Source organism: Lepus europaeus, chromosome 9 (assembly GCF_033115175.1).
Source record: "Lepus europaeus isolate LE1 chromosome 9, mLepTim1.pri, whole genome shotgun sequence".
Taxonomy (NCBI): Eukaryota; Metazoa; Chordata; class Mammalia; order Lagomorpha; family Leporidae; genus Lepus; species Lepus europaeus.
In genome coordinates this window covers 12,253,139-12,275,744 of record NC_084835.1, presented here as the reverse complement: position 1 = coordinate 12,275,744, position 22,606 = coordinate 12,253,139, and the positions used below count along the sequence as shown (strand labels likewise).

The 22,606-nt window shown below is 55.8% G+C and overlaps 1 protein-coding gene across 1 annotated transcript in view; it reads right to left on the bottom strand.

Moving 5' to 3' along the window:
- Positions 1 to 1,354: 1,354 nt before the first annotated feature.
- Positions 1,355 to 22,606, bottom strand: part of LOC133766798 (complex I assembly factor ACAD9, mitochondrial) — a 33,095-nt gene continuing 11,843 nt past the window's right edge. Inside the window, exons 6-18 of the mRNA XM_062200547.1 lie at positions 21,922 to 22,000; positions 18,583 to 18,757; positions 15,736 to 15,809; positions 12,826 to 12,901; positions 11,561 to 11,631; positions 10,812 to 10,931; positions 9,551 to 9,679; positions 7,694 to 7,773; positions 6,723 to 6,849; positions 6,326 to 6,403; positions 5,702 to 5,830; positions 5,270 to 5,342; positions 1,355 to 4,460 (exon numbers count right to left, since the gene is read on the bottom strand). Coding sequence (XP_062056531.1) covers positions 4,360 to 4,460; positions 5,270 to 5,342; positions 5,702 to 5,830; positions 6,326 to 6,403; positions 6,723 to 6,849; positions 7,694 to 7,773; positions 9,551 to 9,679; positions 10,812 to 10,931; positions 11,561 to 11,631; positions 12,826 to 12,901; positions 15,736 to 15,809; positions 18,583 to 18,757; positions 21,922 to 22,000 — 1,312 coding nt within the window. The 3' untranslated portion in view covers positions 1,355 to 4,359. The remainder of the gene's footprint in view (positions 4,461 to 5,269; positions 5,343 to 5,701; positions 5,831 to 6,325; positions 6,404 to 6,722; positions 6,850 to 7,693; positions 7,774 to 9,550; positions 9,680 to 10,811; positions 10,932 to 11,560; positions 11,632 to 12,825; positions 12,902 to 15,735; positions 15,810 to 18,582; positions 18,758 to 21,921; positions 22,001 to 22,606) is intronic.

Below are 22,606 nucleotides of genomic sequence, written 5' to 3'. Positions count from 1 at the left end.
CAGTGTGAAAACCGGGCAGAGAGCATCTGTGCCAGGACAGCACATCCCGTGGGAGGGGGCTCGGGCCAGAGACAACCATTGCCACTCACCTACGCCCCAGCCCCAGCAGCCTGGGGACCGCTATCTAGAAACCCAAAGTGCTAAGAGATGCCCATGGAGCATCTACTAGGATGCACCTGCCCCTGGGCCCCTCAGTAAGGGCAGTCAGGGCTCTGGCTCCTCGAGGCCCCCTAGTGGCTGCGGCTGGTTTCCCCCAAAGGGTCCTGGATCAGTCATCGCCTGGGACCATGGCCAATCCCTCCCCAAGCTGGGGGAGAGGCCGTGGGTGCACGGCAAAGGTCCAATGCCCACTTCTGGATGTGTATACAGCCACCCAGTTTTGAACACATCAGAAATGAGAATCTGGGGCCAGTGCTGTGGTGTAGTAGGTAAAACTATTGCCTGTGATGCCAACATCCCATATGAGCACTGATTCCAGTCCTGGCTGCTCTACTTCGGGCCCACCTCCCTGTTAATGTGCCTGGGAAAGCATAGAAGATGGCCCAAGTGCCTGGGCCCCTGCACCCATGTGGGAGACCTGGAAGAAGCTCCTGGCTCCTGGCTTTGGACCCACATATCTCTAGCCATTGTGGCTATTTGGGGAGCGAACCGGTGGATCTCTGTCTCTTCCCCTCTTTCTGTAACTCTGCCTTTCAAATAAATAAATAAATAAATCTTACACACAGCCACCTTGCTCCTCTGGGCACACACCGCATGTGCCCGGCCACCATGCTGTGAGGAAGCCAGAGCGGCCACTTGCAGAGGCCCAGGCAGCTGCTCCACTTGCACTTCCCACTGACAGCCAGATCCAACCTCAGAAACCTTAGAGCCAGACTCCAGACATCATGCAGCAACCCGGGCTGACGCTGTGTGAAGCAGACACAAGCTGCTGCTACCAAGCCCTCCCCAGACTGCAGAGTGAAGAGCAAAGGAGCCGCAGTCTTAAGCCCCTGCGTGTGGGGTGTTGTGTCCTACAGCAGTGACTGCAATGGGACCCAGATTTTAACACGATTGCCACCAAGCTCCTACTGCACAGCAAAGAGAAAGCTGGACAGAGAGGGCGTGCAGGTGAGGCCCAGGGCATGGCAGGGTGGGGTGAGGGCACAGAGGCCACCCGACCCTCAGGCACGAGTTGGGGGTCCGCCACCATAGCTCAGGAGAGCTTCAGCAGGGGAGGGGTTCTCCTGCAGTTGGCCAGGGCTGGGCCCCTACGCAGAGGCAGACCAGTTCTCCACGTGGCTGTGGACTCCGGAGTCCCGACTTCACAGGCAACTCTGTCTACATCAAGGTGGTGCTCAGGCAAGAGTGACGGTGACACCCACCCCTACCGCATCCCCATTGTGCAGGAGCTGCTTTCCTGCATGGAATCCTCTGAACACTGACTTTGCTGGGCCAGTCGTGGGCAGGGCTTTCCACAGTGCAGCCGCCAGAGGACCCGTCTGCCTCAGCTCCCCGTGCCTGGGGTGGGGGTGGGGGTTGGAGATCAGGCCTGTCTGTGTGCCTGTTACCAGGCAGCCCTGAAACTATTCCACTTGGATCCTCAAGGTTTTTGTCTAAGGTTCAATGTGAGCAAAGTGCCCCTTTGTTTTGAGCTGGGGGATGGGAGGTGGCTGGGATGGGGGACAGTCCAGGCCCCAGAGGAAAACAAACACCTCAATTTGGTGAAGTCAGTACTGTTGGAGCCATTTCAGATATTTCACAAAGCTGAAGCAAAAATCATCCACCATCTTGCCAAGAAATCACAGGAACTTTGCCGGTGATGCAAATACCCTTTCTGGGGTGGAAGGGACGTGACTGTGTCCGCCGAAACACGGAAAAGGCGCAGATCTTACAGTGTGGCAGGTGCCCGGCACTGAACGTCACATCAACCAGCACAGCTCTGCTCCTAACCAGCTTCGCGGTCCCCAGCGGCTCCGCAGCCCGCGCACCTGAGGCTGCTCCGCGGCGCCCTCTCCTGGCTGGACGCGGAGGTGCCGAGGTAAATCCACCCTGGGACCGTTTGTTTGCTCCACGTCCTGAGTGATTTGCGAGTGGGGACTTTTTGTAGGCTCTTTGCTACTGCCAGATGGTTTTTCTGAAAGTTGCATCATCTTACGCAGTCCCCAGATGTGTCTGGGAATGTCCTTGACCTGTTATTCTGTGTCACAAGCTTTTGGATGTTCGGGAGACTTGATCGGTGGATTTGTTTTATGTTGAGACACCAAGCTTTACTTTTAAATTTTTAAAAAATTTGTTAGAATTTGAAAGGCAGAATGACAAAAGGGGAGAGACAAAGAGTGATCTTTCATGTGTTGGTTCACTCCCCAAATGGCCACAATAGCCAGAGCCTCTCAGGAGGCCGGAACTCCATCCAGGTCTCCCACACTTCTCTCACCAGGTTGGAGAGAAACCTGAAACTGCAGATGAGAGGGGGAGACCCGAACTGGCCGCTGGGCCTCCTAGATCCACCTGGACACACGGAGAAGCTGGGCTGACAAGGGCCTTCTATGAGCCGGGTGCAGACGGAAGCCGTTTCAGAGGCTGCCCAGAGGAAGGTGGGTCTGACAGCCTCTCCACAGCCTCCCCTGCACACCGGCTCTGTGCAGCCTCCTGTCCACAGCGCTGTCCATGGGAGACAGCTCTGTGCAGAGCCTCCTTGCCACCGCTGCTTCCCAGCTGAAAGCAGAACTTCCGGCTTCACTGGGACATGACTTCCAGTGTCACCATATTTATCAACTTATTTGTTTAAAAAATTTATTTGTTTGAAAGGCAGGAGAAGGAGAGGGAAGGCTGGGGAGGGAGGGAGGTGGCAGGGGGAGAGGGAGAGAAGGAGAGAGACAGAGAGATCCCTTGATCGATCTCCATCCACTGGTTCACTCCCTACATGGCCGCAACAGCTGAGGCTGGGCCAGACTGAAGCCAAGGGCCTGGAACTCCATCCAGGTCTCCCACATAAGCAGCAGGGACCCAAGCTCATCTTCTGCTGCTTCCCCAGGAGCTTCAGGAGAGAGGTGGACTGGAGCAAAGTAGTGAGCACCGGAACCAGCACAACATGGAAGCAGGGGTCTCAAGTGGCGGCTTCACCAGCAGCACCACAGCACCGGCCCCCAACCTTCCTCTTTAGGATGAAACAGTTACGGTGGGGCCGGTGCTATGGCGTAGCAGGTAAAGCTGCTGCCTGTTGGACCAGCATCCCGGCTGCTCTACTGCTGATCCAGCTCCCTGCTAATGTGCCTGGGAAAGCAGTGGAAGATGGCCCAAGTGCTCAGGCGCCTGCACCCACGTGGGAGACCTGGAAGAAACTTCTGGCTCCTGGCTTCGGATTGGTGCAGCTCCACGACCATTTGGGGAGTGAACCAGCAGATGGAAGATCTTACTCTCTCCCTCTCTGTTCCTCTTTTTAATTCTGCCCTTCAAATAAATGAACAAATCGTAAAAACAAAACAAAGATTAAAGTTACCCAGACCCTGGGAGCACGCCAGCCCCACCAGGCCAACTCAGTGCTCCCACCTAGTGGCCGGTGTGCAGTCTCACAGCGCAGAGGACTCAGCGAGCCGGGCCTGCCTCCCCCTCAGGGCAGCACCCAGAGCAGGCTCTGTAGCCTCAGCACTCCCAGCTGCCAGCAGCAGCAGAAAGGAGCCCGAGGGGAAGGCCAGCACCGCTGGTGCCACCTCAAGAGCCGCCCTGTGACCTCTGCGCACGCGGGGAGCACAGCCCCAGGTCGGGAGAGGGGGATGCTGCTGTGCACCGGGCAGCAGGTCCCCATCACCGGAGAAGGAGCCCATGGCCCATGGCCCCGCAGCCCTGCACTGGGCCCCAGCCCTTCAGTGCTCAGGCTGAGGACAAAGGGTGGTCCATGCACTAAAGGCGGAGTCAGGAACCTCGTGATGAGCACAGCCAGAGCTCGAAGTCCTGTACAAGTCGGGATGTTTTATGTTCTTGGCTCCCTGGCTCCTGGTACATGCTGTCACTGCACTTTGCTCCTAGTCTGAATGAATGACACACACGCAGCTGTCAACATGTGGTCTCACAGCAAGGGCTCTTCATGCCTGACACAGGTCCCTGCCAGTCCCAGGCAGCAAGGTGGCAGCACAGCCCCAGGTCCCCTGTGGTGGCTTCTAAACCATCGCAGGTGTCAGCCGTCCCACGCCATGTGGAAACCAGGCTCCTGCTGGACAGCGGCAGGACTTCCTCTGGCCAGAAGAAAGCCTTCCAGGTGCAGCGTGGGTATGAACGTTCCAACTGGGCAACCCCAAGTTCTCCACCTCCTGGCAGGAGACAGCGGTGTGCAGCACTGGCCATGGCCTGGGGGCAGCGGCAGGAGGGGGAGCTGTCAGCACCTCAGGACACCCTGTCCAGAGGGTGGGCACAGATGTACGCTCTCTTCTCCAGGATCTGCTGGGCCACTTTCTTAATCTGCTCATCTAGGTTTTCTGGTGCGTCTGGGAGGGAAGAGAGAGGGCGGTCATCTCTCTGTATCGCGATCACATGGAACACGCCAGGCGCTGGCAGTCAGCCCCCGCAGTGAGGCAGCCTCGGGCGCTCCTCCTCCACACCCAGGGATGCTTCTGGGCCACAGGAAAAGGGACAGAGGTTTCATTCTGAATAAAAAGCCCTCATCCTGTTCTTGTCTGAAGACCCCCCAGTCTGTGGGTGCCAATGGGGAGAGGCACACCCTCCTCCGCAGCACATGACCGCCCTGTAGGCCAGAGGGCAGCCACGCTCCACATCAAGGGATACAATGGTAGCAGCCTCTCCCCATCCTTGGCCACAGGGCTGATCCGAGTCTCCAGGCCAGTAGCTATGAGGAGGAAGCACACCACAGGCGAACAGGAGCAGGCACAGAGACCCATGTTCTCAGGGCCAGGGCCCGACACAAGGCAGAGAGCTGCAGGTGCGGTCTGGCTGGAGCGCAGGGACAGAGGAGCCGGGTAAATGCTCTCTCCGGAGTCCAGTGCAGTGTGAACCCTCCCAGGTAGCCACAAGGATGTGGCAGGCCTGCTCAGTGGACGCCAGCAGGGCCAGCACAGAGGCTGCGTGTGAGGGCTCTGCTCCATACAGAATAGCCACAGTGACAGATGACAGGTCAGGTTCACCTGTGTGTGCTCCTGCCGGCCAGGCGCTGCTGCACAGAAGCCCAGGCCTGGTGCAGGCTCTCCTCAAGGCAGAAGCTTGTGAGCAGGCAGCAGGCCCCAGGAACAGCTCCCCAGAGCCGGGCCCTTCCCCCGCTCCCCGCGGCCGCCCCACTTACGCTTGTCCAGCTGAGACAGGCTCAGGAGGTTCTGCAGATGAGCTTCCACGCAGAACGTGGTGGCCAGGAGGACCTGCCGGAGTGAGGTCAGCAAGCCTGAGCACCGAGCGCTGGGGCGCGGCCTGCGCTGCAGCCTCTCGGCCACACGGGGCTCCTGGCCCAGTGCACAGGGCCTGCTCAGTGCCCTCATCCACCTCCCTACACCTTGGACAGGCATTCGGGCTGAGAGCTCTTGTTTGGGGGCCCTGCCCCTTGCCCCCTCTCTTCTCTCAGGCAGGAGACGACAGAGTAGCGTAGCGCCCCCAGGCCGCACCTGCAGGTCTCTGGGACCCCCCCCCCCCCCCGCCAGCGACCAGCTCACGGTCCCGGACTCCTGGGACTCCCCGACAGCGCCCCCTTCCCAGCCTCGGCTGGAGGGCAGCCCGGCCTTACCTCGTGGTCGTGATTGCGGAGCCCGAGGCGGATGGCGCGGCTGGCCCGGGACAGCACGGCCGTCATGCCGTACAGGTTGATGAGGATGTTGGCCACACGCTTCAGCACCAGCTGCTCCTCCACGATGGTCTGCAGACAAGGGCTGAGTGCAGAGCCCGCCCCCGCCCTGCTGCCTCCCCTGGACCCAGCTCCCTCGCCCCACACGTGGCTTTGAGGTCTCTGTTCCTAGGTAAAGTGGGGCCCAGAATCCATTTCCCCTAGGGCTGCAGGAGGCGAGGTCACAGCAACCTTCCATCTTCCTTGTTCTCTGCTCTGTGCAGATTCGGGCAGGGGCCACGACCAAGGTCCAGAAACTGGGCTGGGCCACAGGCAGGGGCTGAGTGGACTCCATGTCCTCCTCAGCAGCAAGAGGCCACCGATCAGGACCCTGACTCAGACCCCACGCACGGTTGCCCTCCCCTCACCTAAAAGGTGCCAGGGAGAAGATCCTGGAAAGCTCACCCAGCAGGTGAGTGGTTGCTTGGCAGCACAGATGAAGCCACACCCATGGGGCAGAGGCCTGTCCCAGGCCTGCTCCCAAAGCCCCTGCACAAACTGGCTTCTTGGCCAAGGGCGCCTGCCTACCTTGCCAAAGCGTAGCAGCAGCGTCTCAACAGTGCGGCCGAAGTAATACACGTTCTCCTCGAGCTTGCGGGCACTGTCCTACAGGCCAGGAGACAGGACTCATTCACCTCCTTGAACATGGTGCCCAGACTGGTCCCACCTGGATGGCACACAGCCCAGGGCTCCAAGGCCTGGGGCTCTGAGGCCTAAGCCCCCACTATCACCCTGGGTCAATTTCCCAAGGTGAGGGGCCCAGATATGGGCAAGATTGGTGGGTGGGGGACACCTGGGTACCTTAGTTGAGCTGGTCCTCCCCGACCTCCCCTGATAGGCCTAGAGCCCAGCACAGGTTGTGTGGGACAGGGACATCTGGCAGGAGGGTACGAGATAAGCAGGTACACCCGCTGCGCCTACTCACCGCAAGACTGGGATGCACAACGCCAAGATTGCCTGTCAGCCCCAGGTCCACAGTTCTCCCCAGGGAGTCCCGAAGCCTCCGGCCAATGGTCTCCATAACTGTGTTCACGTTGCCCCGTTTCAGCTCACTGCAGAGAGCCCACAGTCCTATGAGCTGAGGAACCCCCACCAGCTCCCACTGCCCACCAACGAGGTCCCTCTGTACCCTGGAGCTCCATGGCCTTCCCAGGCTGGCTGGGAGGCTTCTGGCTGCAGGCCAACACCCTCAGCCTGGCAGAGAAGGGCCACCCACCTCCAGGGGCTCATATGTGCTCTGTCCACAGGGTGCATAGCCACGCTGGATTCCTGGCTGGCTCCCTGTTAAGGAGTCCGCCAAATGCCATGAGCACCTGTGCGTGGGCACCAGCAACGATTTCTGATGGCTCTGCCCCTGGGTCCAAGTGGAGGGAGTACAGAAGACACGTGCCCATCTCACGTGCAAGGCCAGCACTTGCTTGAGGGACACCTTCCCTCAGCTTCTGAGAAACCAGCCCTCGAGTGTGGGAAAGGGGAGCTACCAGGGCGGGAGAGAGGGTTCCAGGGGGGCTAAGGAATGTTCTCTGTGAAAAGGATGTTTGTAACATCATTCGAGGGCCACACAAAATCATCAACTTAAAGATGAGCCTATTACAAATTTATTACTGAATACCGAGTTCCTCCTGCAGTTGCATTGGCAGGGCCAGACCAAATGATTTTGCCACAAGCCAGACGTTCCCTACCCCTCCTCTCACCCCTGGGAGGAGGCCAAGCTAGGACCCCTGGCTCTCTGGGCCCCTACTCACCAGCCCAGGATGCCCCGCCCTGCAGCCAGCCGGCAGCGAGACTGTGCCTTGTTCCCGCACACACCCCTCCCAGCCCAGGGCTCCTGTTGCTGCCCCAGGTGGGCTTCTGCTGGGCAGGTGGACCACGTGGTCCCGAGGGAATGACACCTACTTGATCCTTGCAGTCAGGGTGCGCCCAGCGTGCTGCAGTCCAGTCAGGGCAATGTACATCCGGAGAATCTCGTTGGTTCCCTGTGGGCAGCAACATGAACATCAGAGACCACCCTGTGCAGGCAGGGCAGGGCAATGCAAGGACTGGAAGGAACAGAGCAGGGCAGTGTCCAGGGCTCAGAAACATGGGGACAAAGGGGCAAGCTGACCAGAAGGCCAAGGCTTCCTACTGGGACCCACCACTGCTCATGACCGTGATAACACCTCCCTCCAGGGCTACACCTCCTTTTCAAAATGGAACCCGGAGTTCCTGGGTAGACAGAGACACTGATACTGGCACAGCAGTGCTGGGGAGCCCCCTATCCAACCCCAGCTCCAGGTAGAGACCTGAGTCCCCAGGCAGCCACTCCCCGCGTCGCCCACTGGGCAGGATCGCACTGCGGGTCAGACGGGTGCAGAGGCCAGGCTCAGGCCACACCCAGCACCAGGGACTGAGAATTCTGCCCTGCAGCCAGGCTGGCCCCACGGGCAGTGAGGCTCCCTCAGGAGAGGAAGCAGGGGCATGGAGGCCTCCAGGCAGAGCCCAGCGCTCTGAGCACAGGGTCTCCAGACAGAGCCTCTGCCTCACAGGGAGGCTCTGTGCCTTCTGACCACGGCCTGGTGGGCCTCCTGACCCCCTGCTGACCACTCTTCCCAGGCACAGAGGAGCCCCACTCTCCTGGGAGGACTGGAACCATCCTTGCCCTTAGGCAGCGGCCACTCAGGCTGGCCCACACCAGGTCTGTCCACTAAGGGAGAGGAGATGGCTATGACCCATAGGGTCTGTTTGGGGACACAGCAGCCGCTGAGGCCGCCCCTGTGTGGGACAGCCTAGGAGCTTGGACTCAAGGCTGGAGTCTAAGGATGCCCCTCATGATTAGGTGGCTCTGGCTCCCACCCCCTCCCGGTCATGGTTCAGTCCTGGCCATCTACTCACCAGTCTCTCTCCACATAGGTCCTGGGAGAGTTCTCAGACCAAAATACAACTGAGTAACCCCCCCTCCTCTGGCTGCCATCCCAGCCTTCCGACCGTCCTCAGGGCTCCACCCCCGCCCACTGCACCACCTGCAGGACCGACCGCTGCTCTCATGTCTTCCTCCTTCTCCCTCCAGTCGCCTGGTGCTGGACAAGTCCTGTCTGGCCCTGGCACGGCCTATTTCCCCAAGGTGCTTTTGCCCCTGAGGGCCAAGTGCAAGAGTTCCACAGAATCACTGCCCAGTCTGGACAGTTGCTCACCTGGCTCTCATCCTACCTGTGTCCCAGCACCCTCTCTGCTCAGCGACACTGTCCCATCAGGACCTGGCATCCCCAGGTCATCTGGGAGGCCCCACCCCTGCCCCACACATGCTCAGTGACCTGACCACACGTGTGAACTCTGGAGGGCAGTTAGAGAACCGGAAGTTGTCAGGCCTGGGAGAGCAGAGAGGGCCCTGCTACACAGCATCAGCTGACTGGGAAGGAAACCAAGACCCAGACAATGTGCATTCGAGGCAGAGCCACAGCTGACACTGGAACCCCAGTCTCCCACAGATGTCTGTCCCACCACCTCAGGCCAGATGCCTCCGGGCAAGGAAAAGCCCCAGTGGGCCACCTGGGCATACGGGCCAGGCTGGGAGAGCTGAGGAGTGAGCTGCGCCACCTGCTGGGGGCCCTCTGCCTGTGCAAGCAGGGCTGTGAGAGGGTCCAGGGTGAGCACACACAGCCTGCCCTGGGCGCAGGGGCCCTGCTGGGTCTCAGCAGCATCCCCAGGATGGGGAGGGTCAGGAGGGGAGGGGAGGATTCAGCAGGGGACCACAGGGGGCCACAGTCAGGCACTCACCTCAAAGATGAGCAGGATGCGGGAGTCCCGCAGCATGCGCTCGTACGGGTAGTCCCTCATGTAGCCAGAGCCCCCGAGGATCTGCAGGGCCTCGCTGACGCACTGCCAGGCGGCCTCCGAGCTGAACACCTGCAGACACCCAGGGCGAGGTCAGCACAGGGGCACCGGGGCCCAATCCCTTCCCAGCAGAGCGGCCAAGGCACCAGGAGCAGCGCGGTGGCTGAGATGGACTGGGCTTTGGGATGACACTGACCCAGGGAGGAACCGGCTGCGTGACCTGGAAGTCCTCTGCCTCCCTCGAGGTGCCCATCCCTGCCCTGGCCTTCCACACCTCTGGGCCCGCCTCCATCCCTGTGTCAGCTCCTGCTTTTGAGTTCCCACTGAAGGAAGGTTCCACCTCGTGCAGCAAGCCTGGCCGTGCCTGCCCCACCACCCGGGCCCTGTTTCTGTCCATCCACACCGCGACCGATGGGGGCAGAGACACCGCCGGATTCAGCTCTAGGCTTGGCACCCAGAAGAGGTGCAGCTCCCATGGGTGGGCGCTGGTGATGGATGAGGTGCAACCAACACACCTGACACACAGACTCACCCACAGGGGACTCACTGAGCGCCAGGAACTGTGTGACCTCCAGGGAGGAAGCCCTGCCCTGTCCCGGGCGAGCCCTGCCCTGGGCTGCCACACCCCACCCCGTCTCTCAAGCCCAAGTCGGAGCCGCGTGCGGGAATGATTCAGGGGAACCAAGTGGGGCAGCCATCACTTATTCCACCTGACACTGAGCCCTGCCTAAGAACACCAACAGAAAGCCCCAGGATCTCCCACTGCAAATGCTCCATACCAGGAGGCTCAGGACCAGAAAGCAGCGGGGACAGATGGTCCTCCCGGCGAGCCTGCTGCCCGCGCCCGCTGTGGCGTCCCAGCAATGGCTGCCCACGCCCGCTGTGACGTCCCAGCAATGGCTGGCAGCGTCTCCTCTTGCTGCTGAGCACTGACCTCTGGAAAAGCTGCCACGCGCCGCCCTGGGGAGCACCGTGCTGCCAGCAGACCGACGCACGGCCGGGCCTGTGCTTTGCTGCTTCTCCCCTGCAGTGACCCAGGGCCTGCCTATCCCCGGGGTGCGTCGTAAACATGAGCCTGCTAGGAGCTGGCCCGTGAACCGACAAGAGGAGGGAGGCAGGAGGCAGCCCCACGGTTGGAGGCCAAGGCGACGGAGCCTTCTGAGTCCCTCCCGCACCGGCTCCCTGGCTCTCACGCCGGGATTACCTTCACCATGGCGGCCTCGATGGAGCAGTCGGGGAAGCCGGGCTGGTCCAGCATCCCTGCGGTGAGGTAGGACATACTTTCCATCACGTAGGCCTTCTGAGCCATCAGTGCAAACTTTTCCTGGAGGATCAAACATACACACACACCCCCATCAGGTCATCTGCTTAGCTGAGATCCAATCTGCCTGTCAGCCGAGCAGGCCTTTACGTCAGAGGGCTCACTGCTCAGGAGAGCCACGGCCCTGGGCTGGCGCTATGGTGTGGGTTAAGATGCCACCTACAATGTCAGTGTCTCGTATGGGAGCAGGGTCATATCCTGGCTGCTCCATTTCACATGCAGCCCCTTACTGATGTACCTGGAAAGGCAGCAGGAGCGGCTCTAGTGCTTGGGCACCTGAACCCACATGGGAGACCCAGATGGAGTTCTAGGCTCTCGGCTTCAGCCTGGCCCAGCCAGGACCATTCAGGTAGTGAACCAATGGATGAAAGGTCTCTCTCTGTCTCTCCCTCTCTCTCCATAACACTTTCAAATTAAAAAAAAAAAAAAAAAAAAAAAAAAAAACAGAGCAAGAAGGGGTGGGGGAGAGTGAACTACACCCACGCTTAAATAAAAGGAAGGGACCTCATCATCAAACCTTATTCAGCCACCTTTGCATACCCCGCATGGGAGTCACAGGTGCAGGGAGGGCAGACAGCACACTGCGTCCACAAAGTGAAGTCAAGAAGCACAGCACTCGTGAGCATGAGTACCTGAATTAATCCGAATTCACTGAGATTCTTGTTGAACTGCTTCCTCGTGCAGGCATATTCAGCGGTCATTTCTGCAGAAGAGCAGAGTTGTTAAAAAGAACCAGAATATCTCGGGTTGGCCAGCATGGTCTCATAGGCTGTCACCATTACCCTTCTGACACTCAGCCAGCAACTGGGAGACAGGTGTCTGCTGAGGCCAATACCCCAAAGCTAGAGCCTCTTACAGTAGGCAGTGGTCAGGGACCTGGATTGGAATCCTGCACCATCCGCAGCAGCCAGGAGGCGGCCTAAACGCTCCATCTCCCTGCACACTGCCCGGCTCACTGAGTTGCTGCCAAGATGAAACCAGATGGAAGGTGAGGGATGCCTGGTACAAAGTTAGGGCAAAGAGTGCCACACAGGTGGGAGTGGCCCAGGCTTGGCACAGGCACTCACGTACACGGCAGGAGGGCCTGGCCTGAGCACCAGGGCCTGGGCTTGCAGGTGTACAGTTGAGCTCTGCAGGCCCCCCTGCCAAGAGCTCCCACAGGCGTGAGTGACCCAGTCTCCCAGAGGTCTCAGCATGAGTCCCTGCATCCGCACGTTTCTGGGCTGTGGGAATTCCTCAGAGGTCCTGCCTCCTTTGGAGAACACGCTGACCGTGAAAGCCCCGACTCGGACACTAAGGGGTCTTTCAGATGGGGAAGCAGAGGCCTCCGGCAGGAAAACCCCAGACTAAGCCTCTGTGCGTCCATCTTGCCCTGACCCGAGAGGTATGGCGCACTAAGGAACACACAATTCCTAAGCAACCTGCTCCGTGCTGTCAATCCCTTGAGAATGGTGATGGGGCTGTTTTAAGTTCATGGGCAAACGAAAATGTAGGTTTCTCATGTGCTGATAGCGAAGAACAAAGGGAGATCCAAGCTGAGGGACGGGGGAGGCTCCCAGGCCAGTCACCTCTGGGACGGGACCCTGGGAGGGTCACAGCAGCAGTCCCTCCCTGCCCCTGCCAGGATGTCCACCCTCTCCCCTGTCCTTTGTGTGCAGGAGAAACAGGGACGCTGACACAAGCCCTGGGGAGTGCCTTCTTTGCTCTGAACCATGGCTCAGACGCTCCACCGGTGCTGACCACCCATCCAGGTGGCCCAGCTCAGCCACTCAAAGGAGAAGGGGTGCTAGGCATCAAAGCTTCCCAGAGGAGACACCAGTCCCCCGGGGGCACAGTGGGGAGGGGATGGCCGTCTCCCAGGGGAGCAGCAGAGGGCCCCTGGCCCCCACTTACCTACCAATCAACCTCTTGAGCATCCCGGCCACTGTGCTGCCCATGCTGAACCGCCCACTGTTGAGGATGTTCATGGCCACCTGCAGAGATCCAGCAAGCTCAAGGGCACTTGAGAAGACAGAGGTCACAGACCCATGCCCCAGTAATTCCACTGGTGGTATTTAAACTCAAGAAATAACTAGACAGGGGTGGTGTTGTAGAACAACAGGTTACGCCATTGCTTGCAATGCGGGCATCTTACAAGGGTGCTGATTCGAGTTCTGGTTATTCCACTTTCAACACAACTCCCTGCTAATGTGCCTGGAAAAGCAGCAGAAGGCGGCCCAGGTACTTGGGCCCCTGAACACACATGGGAAATGCAAATGAAGCTCCGGCCTACTGGCTTCAGTCTGGCCCAGTCTGAGCCACTGAGGTCATCTGGACAGACAACCAGCAGATGGAAGACCTCTCTTGTTCTTTCTGTCTCTGCCTCTCTCCCTATAACTCTTTCAAATAAATAAATTAATATTTTTTTAAAAATAGAGAAGTGTGCAAGGAAATGTCCAAGGACATATGTCACAAAATACGGTTCTGGATTTGGAAGAAACGAACACCACGTCAAATGCCAAGTAATATGAATGAACTGTGACGTGGAGAAGTTCTCTGTAGTACTCAACGTTATTAATACACATATTCACCACACCAGAAGATGGCTGTGATTTAGTGATAAGTAAACAAACGCAGGCTATAATGGATGACACATCATCCACATTTACATGGTGTATTACCTAAAAGACAAGCACCAGAAGTGTGAAGAGCAGCAAGTCTCTTCAGAAGCAATAGGCTTCGGGGATTTTGTCTCCTGTCTGTCCGTATTCTCTAATGACGCCCGGGTCACACGAATAATAAAGCTGTCACCACGCACAGCCTGTTCCTTGTCTGTCCTCCTGCCTCCCCAGACTTTCACTCTACATTCACTGAGCAACCTTAGGTGCCAGGAGCTTTGACTACAGATGCTTCATTCTGAGCCTCACCTGATATTCCTAACACCCCAGGAAGGAGGGATTGTTCTGGTCCCTGCTTCACAGCCAAGGTGCACGGGGTTCAACAGGGTAAAGCTACTTGTAAGCACCATGCAGTAAATGAAGACAGGGCAACAGCCCAAGATAAAAATGGGCAAAAGATCTGAATAGACGTTTCTTCAAGGAAGACATACAGTAACACAAGGAAAGACACTGATTGTGACTACTTATGACGGAAATGCAAATGAACCCACAGTGAGATACCTCACACCCACCAGGATGGCTACAATGTTTAAAATGGGCACTAGCGGGTGGTGCTGTGGTGTAGTGGGTAAAGCTGCCGCCTGCAGTGCTGGCATCCTATATGAGTGCCAGTTTGAGTCCCAGCTGCTCCACTTCTGATCCAGCTCTCTGCTATGGCCTGGGAAGGCAGTGGAAGATGGCCCAAGTCCTAGGAACCCTGCATCTGCATGGGAGACCTGGAAGAAGTCCCTGGCTTCAGACTGGTGCAGCTCCAGCCATTGCGGCCAACTGCGGAGTGAACCAGCAGATGGAAGACCTCTCTGTCTGTCTCTCCTTCTCTCTCTATGTAGTTCTTTCAAATAAATAAATACATCTTTTAAAAAATAAAGTATAATGGGCACTAGCCAAGCGTTGATGAATATGAGAAAGCAGGGCCCTCACACGCGCCTGGCAGAGTGAAAATGGTGCAGCTGCTATGGCAAACAGCCTGGCAATTCTGCAGAAAGTTCCACATGCAGTCCCCAGGTGACCCGAGAGTTCTACAACCAGGTGTACACCCAGGAGAATGGAAACGTATTTCCCACTCAAAAACTGCAATGTGGATTTCATGGCAGCATTACTGACAACAGTAACGTGCCCCTCAGCTGATGAACGGGCAAATAAAATGAGAGTTCTATTGTCAGGCATGACAGGCAGTGACGTGCCAGTCCCTGCTACGATGTGGAGGGACCCGGGAAGCAGGCTGACAGTGAAAGAAGTGCGAGCCCAAGCACAACAGCTGCACGACTCAGATGACGCATCTGGGCTCTCTGCTGGGAACAGGCCATGGAGCAGGGTCTCCCCTGAGTCGACAGAATCTGAGTAGCCTCTCGGCCCAGGACTGAAGGCCTGCGTGCAGTTTAAGGCAGACAGTGAACGGGGTGGACACGTGAGCCTCACAGCTCTGGGCAAACCTCAGGAGACAGTTACTAGCTGTGTGCTTGCGTCTTCCAGCACACAGACAGCACCAGAAGGAAGGCCATGTTTCTCTACCAAGTGTCCGTTTCTCTAAGGCCATAACCAAATATCCCAAATAGCTCGACGCACACTGACAGTGCGGGGAGTGATCCTGGCTAGGATCACTCTGGGAAAGGCGATGAACAGCTGTCAGGGACCCAGGCACGCGAGCAGCCACACAGGTCACCCGGAAAGCCTTTCCTCCTGGGCTCAGGTCCTCACCCAGCACTCTGGAATGAACTCCAACTTCGGTTTTTCAAACAGCCTCACTTTTGGTCGACACTAGTCACCACAGACCTCATACTATATATACTTCCATGCTGGTGCAATCTGAACAAACTACAGAGGCAAAGTAAAACAAACAGTGGCTGCCACGGGCAAGGGGTGGGGCTGCTGTATTTGTTTCCGGCATGGTGGAAATGTTCTGCATTTACAGGTGATTTGTTGTCACACAACAAATATACTAAAATCCAATTAGGACTGCATTTTAAAACCATGAATTTTCTGTTACATGAGTGATCTCTCAATAAAAGAATAAATAAATCTAGCAGCAAGAAGAAAAAATAGTTAGGGCACAGACTTAAGATCCAAGGTTGTGTGTTCCACAGGGGGCCCAATAAGTTGAACCCCTTGAAACTGCACAGCACTCCCTGGGGCTGCGGCTGGCAACTCACCTTAAACCCGCCTCCGACTTCTCCAAGCACGTTTTCCACAGGCACCTTGGTGTTTTCAAAATGGACTTCGCAAGCTGAAACATAGGAAATTGAGGACCTCAGCTGACAAAGGCAAGCCACTGCGCACTTGACCAGCAGGCATGCGAATCACTCACTCACTCAGTGCCTGCCAGGGCAGCACAGAGACAAAGGCCCTGTGTCTGTAGGACTCACACTGGTTAGGGAGACAGAGTCTCAACAAGAGGAGATGTGATACTGTGGCAGAGAGATGGAGGGCGGAGGAAAATATTTTCATCAAGGCTCTGGCAGCTTCTCTAAGTGACATTTTGTGGCTGTTTAAAGGATGAGAACGAGCCAGAAACAGACCAACCAAGCTGAATGGAACAGGATTCTCTCAGGCCTAAAGGGGCTTCTAACATGGCCACACCCCTGCGAGGTTGCTCTAGGTCCCTCCTAACATAGGGAGGGGTAGACTCTCCTTTCCCTGTCTGCTGATGGTAGGTTTGGCCATGTGACCTGCTGTGCTAACAGAACACAGTCGCCCCAACAGTAATGGCGTGGTGGGAGGCAGTGGACACGCTGGAAAGGGGCGGCATGGTGGGGGGAGGGCAGAAAGCAGAGCAGCTGCTGAATGGGATTTTCTGTAACAAGGGTTCTGCACATTCCGCCATTTAAACATGGCAACTCCTGCAATTTATCCCGGAGTAAAGTGACACCTTGACAGTAGGGACTCCATTTTAGAGCACCCAAGACTCCATCTTTTTTTTTTTTTTTTTTTTTTTGACAGGCAGAGTGGACAGTAGAGGGAGACAGAAAGGTCTTCCTTTGCCGTTGGTTCACCCTCCAATGGCCGCCGCTGTAGGCGCGCTGCGGCTGGTGCACCGCACTGTTTCGATGGCAGGAGCCAGGTGCTTCTCCTGGTCTCCCATGGGGTGCAGGGCCCAAGAACTTGGGCCATCCTCCACTGCACTCCCTGGCCACAGCAGAGAGCTGGCCTGGAAGAGGGGGCAACCGGGACAGGATCGGTGCCCCGACCGGGACTAGAACCTGGTGTGCCGGCGCCGCAAGGCGGAGGATTAGCCTACTGAGCTGCGGCGCCGGCAAGACTCCATCTTGAGAAAGCACTCCCCACCATAGTTAATCTGAACTAACTATGGCCTAAAACTTAGACAATAACAACAGTACACTGCATCCCACCTGGCAGAACACATCGAAACTGTCTAGCATGATGGCTCAAGCTCAAAACAGACAGGCAGCACCTCCTCGATGAATGCTAACACTGGGATCTATGTCCCGTGTGATTTAGGTCAATTCCGGGTCTAAAGACTGTAACTGGTATCGCTAAGATTATAAGTGATATTAGTTCCACATAAGCCTTACCACGTATTTCCTCTCCCCTCCTTGTGGTTTTTGCCCTTATGAACCCTGGTGCTATAAGCTGCAGGGTCGAGGGTTCTGTAAGGCATGAGCCCACTCTCCACTGTCAGATTTTATCACCCTGTGGTGCTTCTCTGCCTGCACTTCCTCAGGCACAAGAGAAAACGAGGGCTCAGGCTAGAAAAGCTCAGGGCGCAAGGGTGGCCAGGCCAGGTGGGGGTGAACTGGGGCGCGGATTTTTTATTCTACTCTACAACTGTATCCGAGCAGGCCACGGGGAGCAGGATGAAATTGTCACCTCGCTGGCCACTGCCAGGGTCATGCTTAGGGCCTGTATATAGTACTTGGGCTGTAAGACCAGGTCCCTCTGCCAAAGGCTCTTGTTCCCCTACAGGCTGCAGGGTGTGAGTAGGATCCCACCTCCCTCTCCGACCTCACTGTGCCACTCGTGAGGCCCCTGCACAAGGCCCATAGGTCAGACTCTAGGGTGGACTGTGCCCCTGCAGCTCCCTCCCTCCCCATCTGTCCCCACCACCTGCCACCAGGCTCTTTCCTATCCAAAGGCCTGTGGAGGCCTGTGTGCATGCCCCTTCCTCTGGGAGCATATTCTGAGGACTCAACAGGCAGCACTGGTCGTTCTGGGTAAGACATGTGGGGACAGGTCACAGAGCCATATCTCTGCATACTGAGTACCTGACACACTACAGCACTTCCTCAAGTCACCACTACAGGAAGGTTCTATTACCCTCCTCCTTCTGCTGACCTGCAGCACAGAGAAGCAAACCAGCTTGTTCCAGGACACACAGCTCCTAACAGGTGAGACTCGGGGTACAGCCCAGCCCTCTGTCTCCCAAAGCTGGAGCAGCTGGCACGGCAGATACTGCCTTCCAGAATGCAGGATCCCTGAGGTCGTGGCCACACACAGAACTGGGCCTGAAGCTGCCCAAGGCAGCATGTAGTCCCCTCCAGGATGGACATTCTGAGACCCAGGAGACAGTGGCATGAGGACTCTTTGGCAGCACTGGGCGCTGAGCACAACTTCTGCAGGACATAGGGCTCGGTGAAGAGTCGCTCCCCAGCAACGACAGACCAGCCTGGGCTAGAGGAGCGAGAGCGAGGGGAGGGAGGTTCCAGGTAGAAACACTGGGATTTCCTGCAACAGGATGCTAACCTAACCTCGCTATCCTGCCCTTCCTGTCCACGATGGCCTCCCCACAAAGCCGACAGATCTAGTGTCCCTCACCTTGAAATCACCAAAGCTCAGTGCATGGAAAGGTACACAATCAATGTCTATTGAATTAATGAATCAACGTGAAGGAATTCATCGATCCTGCCACAGAAGTGTTTAGCATTTGTAATCTGATTTTGCTAAAATGACTGAAACCAAAACTATTGAAATCTCGTTTTATCTTGACACTTGGGCGGAACAGTGGGTTAGTATCCCCCCACCCCAACCCCCCGAATACTTACTGTTGGAGCCCCGGATGCCTAACTTATCTTCAGGTTTCCCGTTGGTGATTCCACCAAAGTCTCTTTCTACTATGAATGCTGTGATTTTGTCCTTTACTGAGCCATCAGGATCAGCGATCTCAGTCTTGGCAAACACGGTAAAAATACTGGCCAGTCCTCCATTGGTGATCCAGACCTGAGGAAACAAAGTAAAAGGACCCTGGAGAACACCAAACTCCTAGGTGACACCTCTGAGTGCCACTGCTGTCGGTGAGCTCCTGCTGCCATCCAACTTCTGCCCGACAAGCAGAGTGTTTGGCTCCTGCACAAACAGAGGATGAGGGCTCAACCCAGTGCCCCAGAGGGACTTGCCAAGGGACACAGGTGACTGGGAGGGAAGAGGGACAGGGTGAGAGGAGCTGCCAATGGCAGAAGACAGCTCAGTCTGTACTTCCAAAAAACTAGGTTCTTTTTAAAAACATTCTATTTATTTGAGAGGCAGAGAGATAAAACAATAACAACAACAACAACTCCCATCTGCTGGCTCACCCTCAAACACCTGTTACAGCTGCAGTGGGGACAGACAGAAGTCAGGAACCAGGAATGCAATCCAGGTCTCCCATGTGGGTGACAGAAACCCAATTATTTGAGCCATCACCAGTTTTCTGCACTGGTAGGAAGCTGGAGCCGGCAGCCAGAGCTGGAAATTTAACTCAGGCACTCTGATGTGGGGCATGAGTGTCTTCTTTTTTTTTTTTAATTTTTAAAATTTTTTTTAAAAATTTTTTTGACAGGCAGAGTGGATAGTGAGACAGAGAGAGACAGAAAGTCTTCCTTTTTGCCGTTGGTTCACCCTCCAATGGCCGCTGCAGCCGGCGCATCTCGCTGATCCGAAGCCAGGAGCCAGGTGCCTCTCCTGGTCTCCCATGCAGGTGCAGGGCCCAAGGACTTGGGCCATCCTCCACTGTCCTCCCGGGCCATAGCAGAGAGCTGGCCTGGAAGAGGGGCAACCGGGATAGAATCCGGCGCCCCAACCGGGACTAGAACCCGGTGTGCCGGCGCCGCAAGGCGGAGGATTAGCTTGTTAAGCCACGGCGCCAGCTATGAGTATCTTCTACATGTCCATTCTGACAGCAAGTTCTTCAGAAAGAAGGGATTTAATCATTTCACAACATACAGAAGTATTTCAAAAGCTTCTGGAAAATTGAACTAAAAGGTGAGTTTATTTTGATACCAAAAAATTTGATTCATTTTTACAAGGGATCCCCAAGAAGTTATGGAAAATGGGGGGGCGGAGGGCAACATTTTAGCGTAGCAGGTAAAGCCGCAGCCTGCAATGCCAGCATCCCACATGGCTGCTGGTTTGAGTCCCAGCTGCTCCACTTCTGATCCAGCTCCCTGCTAATGTGCCTGGGAAAACAGTGGAGGATGGTCCATGTCCTTGGGCCCCTGTGCCCACATGGAGACATGGGAAAAGTTCATGGCTCCTGGCTTCAGCCCAGCTTAGCCCCAGGTCTTGTGGCCATTTGGGAAGTGAACCAGTGGACAGAAGATCTGCCTCTCACTCTCCCTCCCCGTAACTCTGCCTTTCAAATAAATAAGTAAATCTTTAAAAAACAAAAAATATATAATGCTTGCCAATTAACGAAAAGGAAATTAAAACAGGGAGAGGTAGGAAAGAAAGAAGGAATAGCAGAAGGAAAAAGAAAGACACAGCTCAATAAACTGCAATGTATAGAACTTCTTTGCTTTGTGATTAAGCAAACTGCTAAACAAAAGAAGGAATGAGACAATCAGGGAAACTTGAACAATGACTAGATGGCAAATTTACTATCAGCTTTTTATTTTTTATTTATTTATTTTATTTTTTTATTTTATTTTTTTATTTTTTTATTTTTTTGACAGGCAGAGTGGACAGTGAGAGAGAGAGACAGAGAGAAAGGTCTTCTTTTGCCGTTGGTTCACCCTCCAGTGGCCGCCGCGGTTGGCGTGCTGCGGCCGGCGCACCACGCTGATCCGATGGCAGGAGCCAGGTGCCTATCCTGGTCTCCCATGGGGTGCAGGGCCCAAGCACTTGAGCCATCCTCCACTGCACTCCCTGGCCACAGCAGAGAGCTGGCCTGGAAGAGGGGCAGCCGGGACAGAACCGGCGCCCCAACCGGGACTAGAACCCGGGGTGCCGGCGCCGCAAGGCGGAGGATTAGCCTAGTGAGCCGCGGCGCCGGCCACTATCAGCTTTTTAAATGTGATAACTGCACTATGGCTTTTATTAATTTTTTTAGACACCTGCTGACATTGTGACAGACGCAATCCAGAGGTGGTGCTGCTGACAGGAGAGACACAGCTGGCTCTGGGACCCAGCAAAATAACTGCTGATGCTGGCAGCCAGACACGTGGATGTTCACTGCAGCCAGCCCTCACGTAGATTTCAAATGCTGCATACCAGAAGAATTAGAAACAAACCCACAAACACAGCTCAAGGAGGGGGCTGGCGCTACAGAACCATGGAGACTCTGGAGCTCCAGGCCCTGCCACCAGAAAGACACGGGACCTGGACAAGTCACTCAGCCTCTTTGAGCCTCAATCTATTTTATTATTTTTTTTTAAGATGTATTTATTTATTTATTTATTTATTTGAAAGTCAGTTACATAGAGGAAGAGACAGAGAGCAAGAGAGTGAAATCTTCCATCCACTGGTTCACTCCCCAAATGGCCATGACAGCCGGGGCTGGGCTAGGCTGAAGCCAGGAGCCAGGCTCCACTTCCACGTCTCTCACATGGGTAACGGGGTCCAGATATTTGGGACGTCTTCCACTGCTTTCCCAGGCCATTAGCAGGGAGTGGCATTGGAAGTAGAGAAGCTGGGTCTGGAACTGGCACCCATATGGGAAGCAGGCACTGCAGATGGTGGCTTAACCCGCTGCACCACAATCCACCTATTTTTTTTTTTTTTTTTTTTTTAATTTATTTGAAGGGCAGAGAAAAAGAGAGAAAGAGACAGACAGACAACTACCATCTGCTTTCAATAGGTGGAGCCAGGCCAGGCCAAAGCCAGAAGCCAGGAACTCAGTCCAGGTCTGCCAAGTACTTAAGCCACCACCTGCTGCTACCACCTCCCAGGGTGTTTATTAGAAGAAAGTTGGATTTGAAGCAGAGGAGGGGCTCAATCTCAGGCACTCTGATGTGGAATGTGGGCATCCCAAAAGGCAGCTTAACCCAGTGTACCACAGTGTCTGGCCCCCCACCTTCCAAAACAGGGCAGCATCCATGCAACGAGGGGTCAAGAGATGACGGACAGACCATGGTCACACAGTGGTAGCAAAGGTCAGAACGGAGGCCCTGACAAGGCTGTGACCATACCTTCGAGCCGTTGAGGATGTAGTGCTTCTTATCTTCACTTAAAACAGCCCTGGCCCGGATGGATGCTGCATCACTCCCACTGCAGAGAGAAAGACACAGTTGACAGAGGAAGACACTGGCAACACATAAATCAGAATGGTTTGGGGGCCTGAAAAGTGAGGTTTCTCAGAAATTTCACACGGGACTTGGCAAATTTTGGAAAAAAAAAAAGTCCTCCAATAAATATCTTTAGCTCTCTAAGCTACAGGATGCCTGTCCACCTCCTTAACTCTGCTGCTGGAACATGGCAGCAGCCTCTGTACGGGCATGTTCCAATACAACTTTACTCACAAACGCAGGTGGCAGTGAAGACAGCGTAGGCTTAGGTTTAGATGGGGAAATGTGTGCTCTACATTGGCTCCTCGGAGCTGCTGAGGACGAGCTAGGGCACCCCAGGAGGAAGCGTGTTCTCAGGTTCCCAGGTGAAGGGAAGCAGGAGAGCATGTCCAGGTGAGGGACTGGCCATCAGAAGCCAGCCCCAGCCCTGTTGTCCTTGCTGTGTGACGCCGGGCTGACCACACAGCCTCGATGGACCTCAGATTCTAACCTGAAAGAGGAGCAGTGCCACCTGCCCTACATACTCTGAAGCCTAAAGACACAGGTGTGTTACAAACCACAAAGCTGATGCCATGGCTGCTGTCAGGTA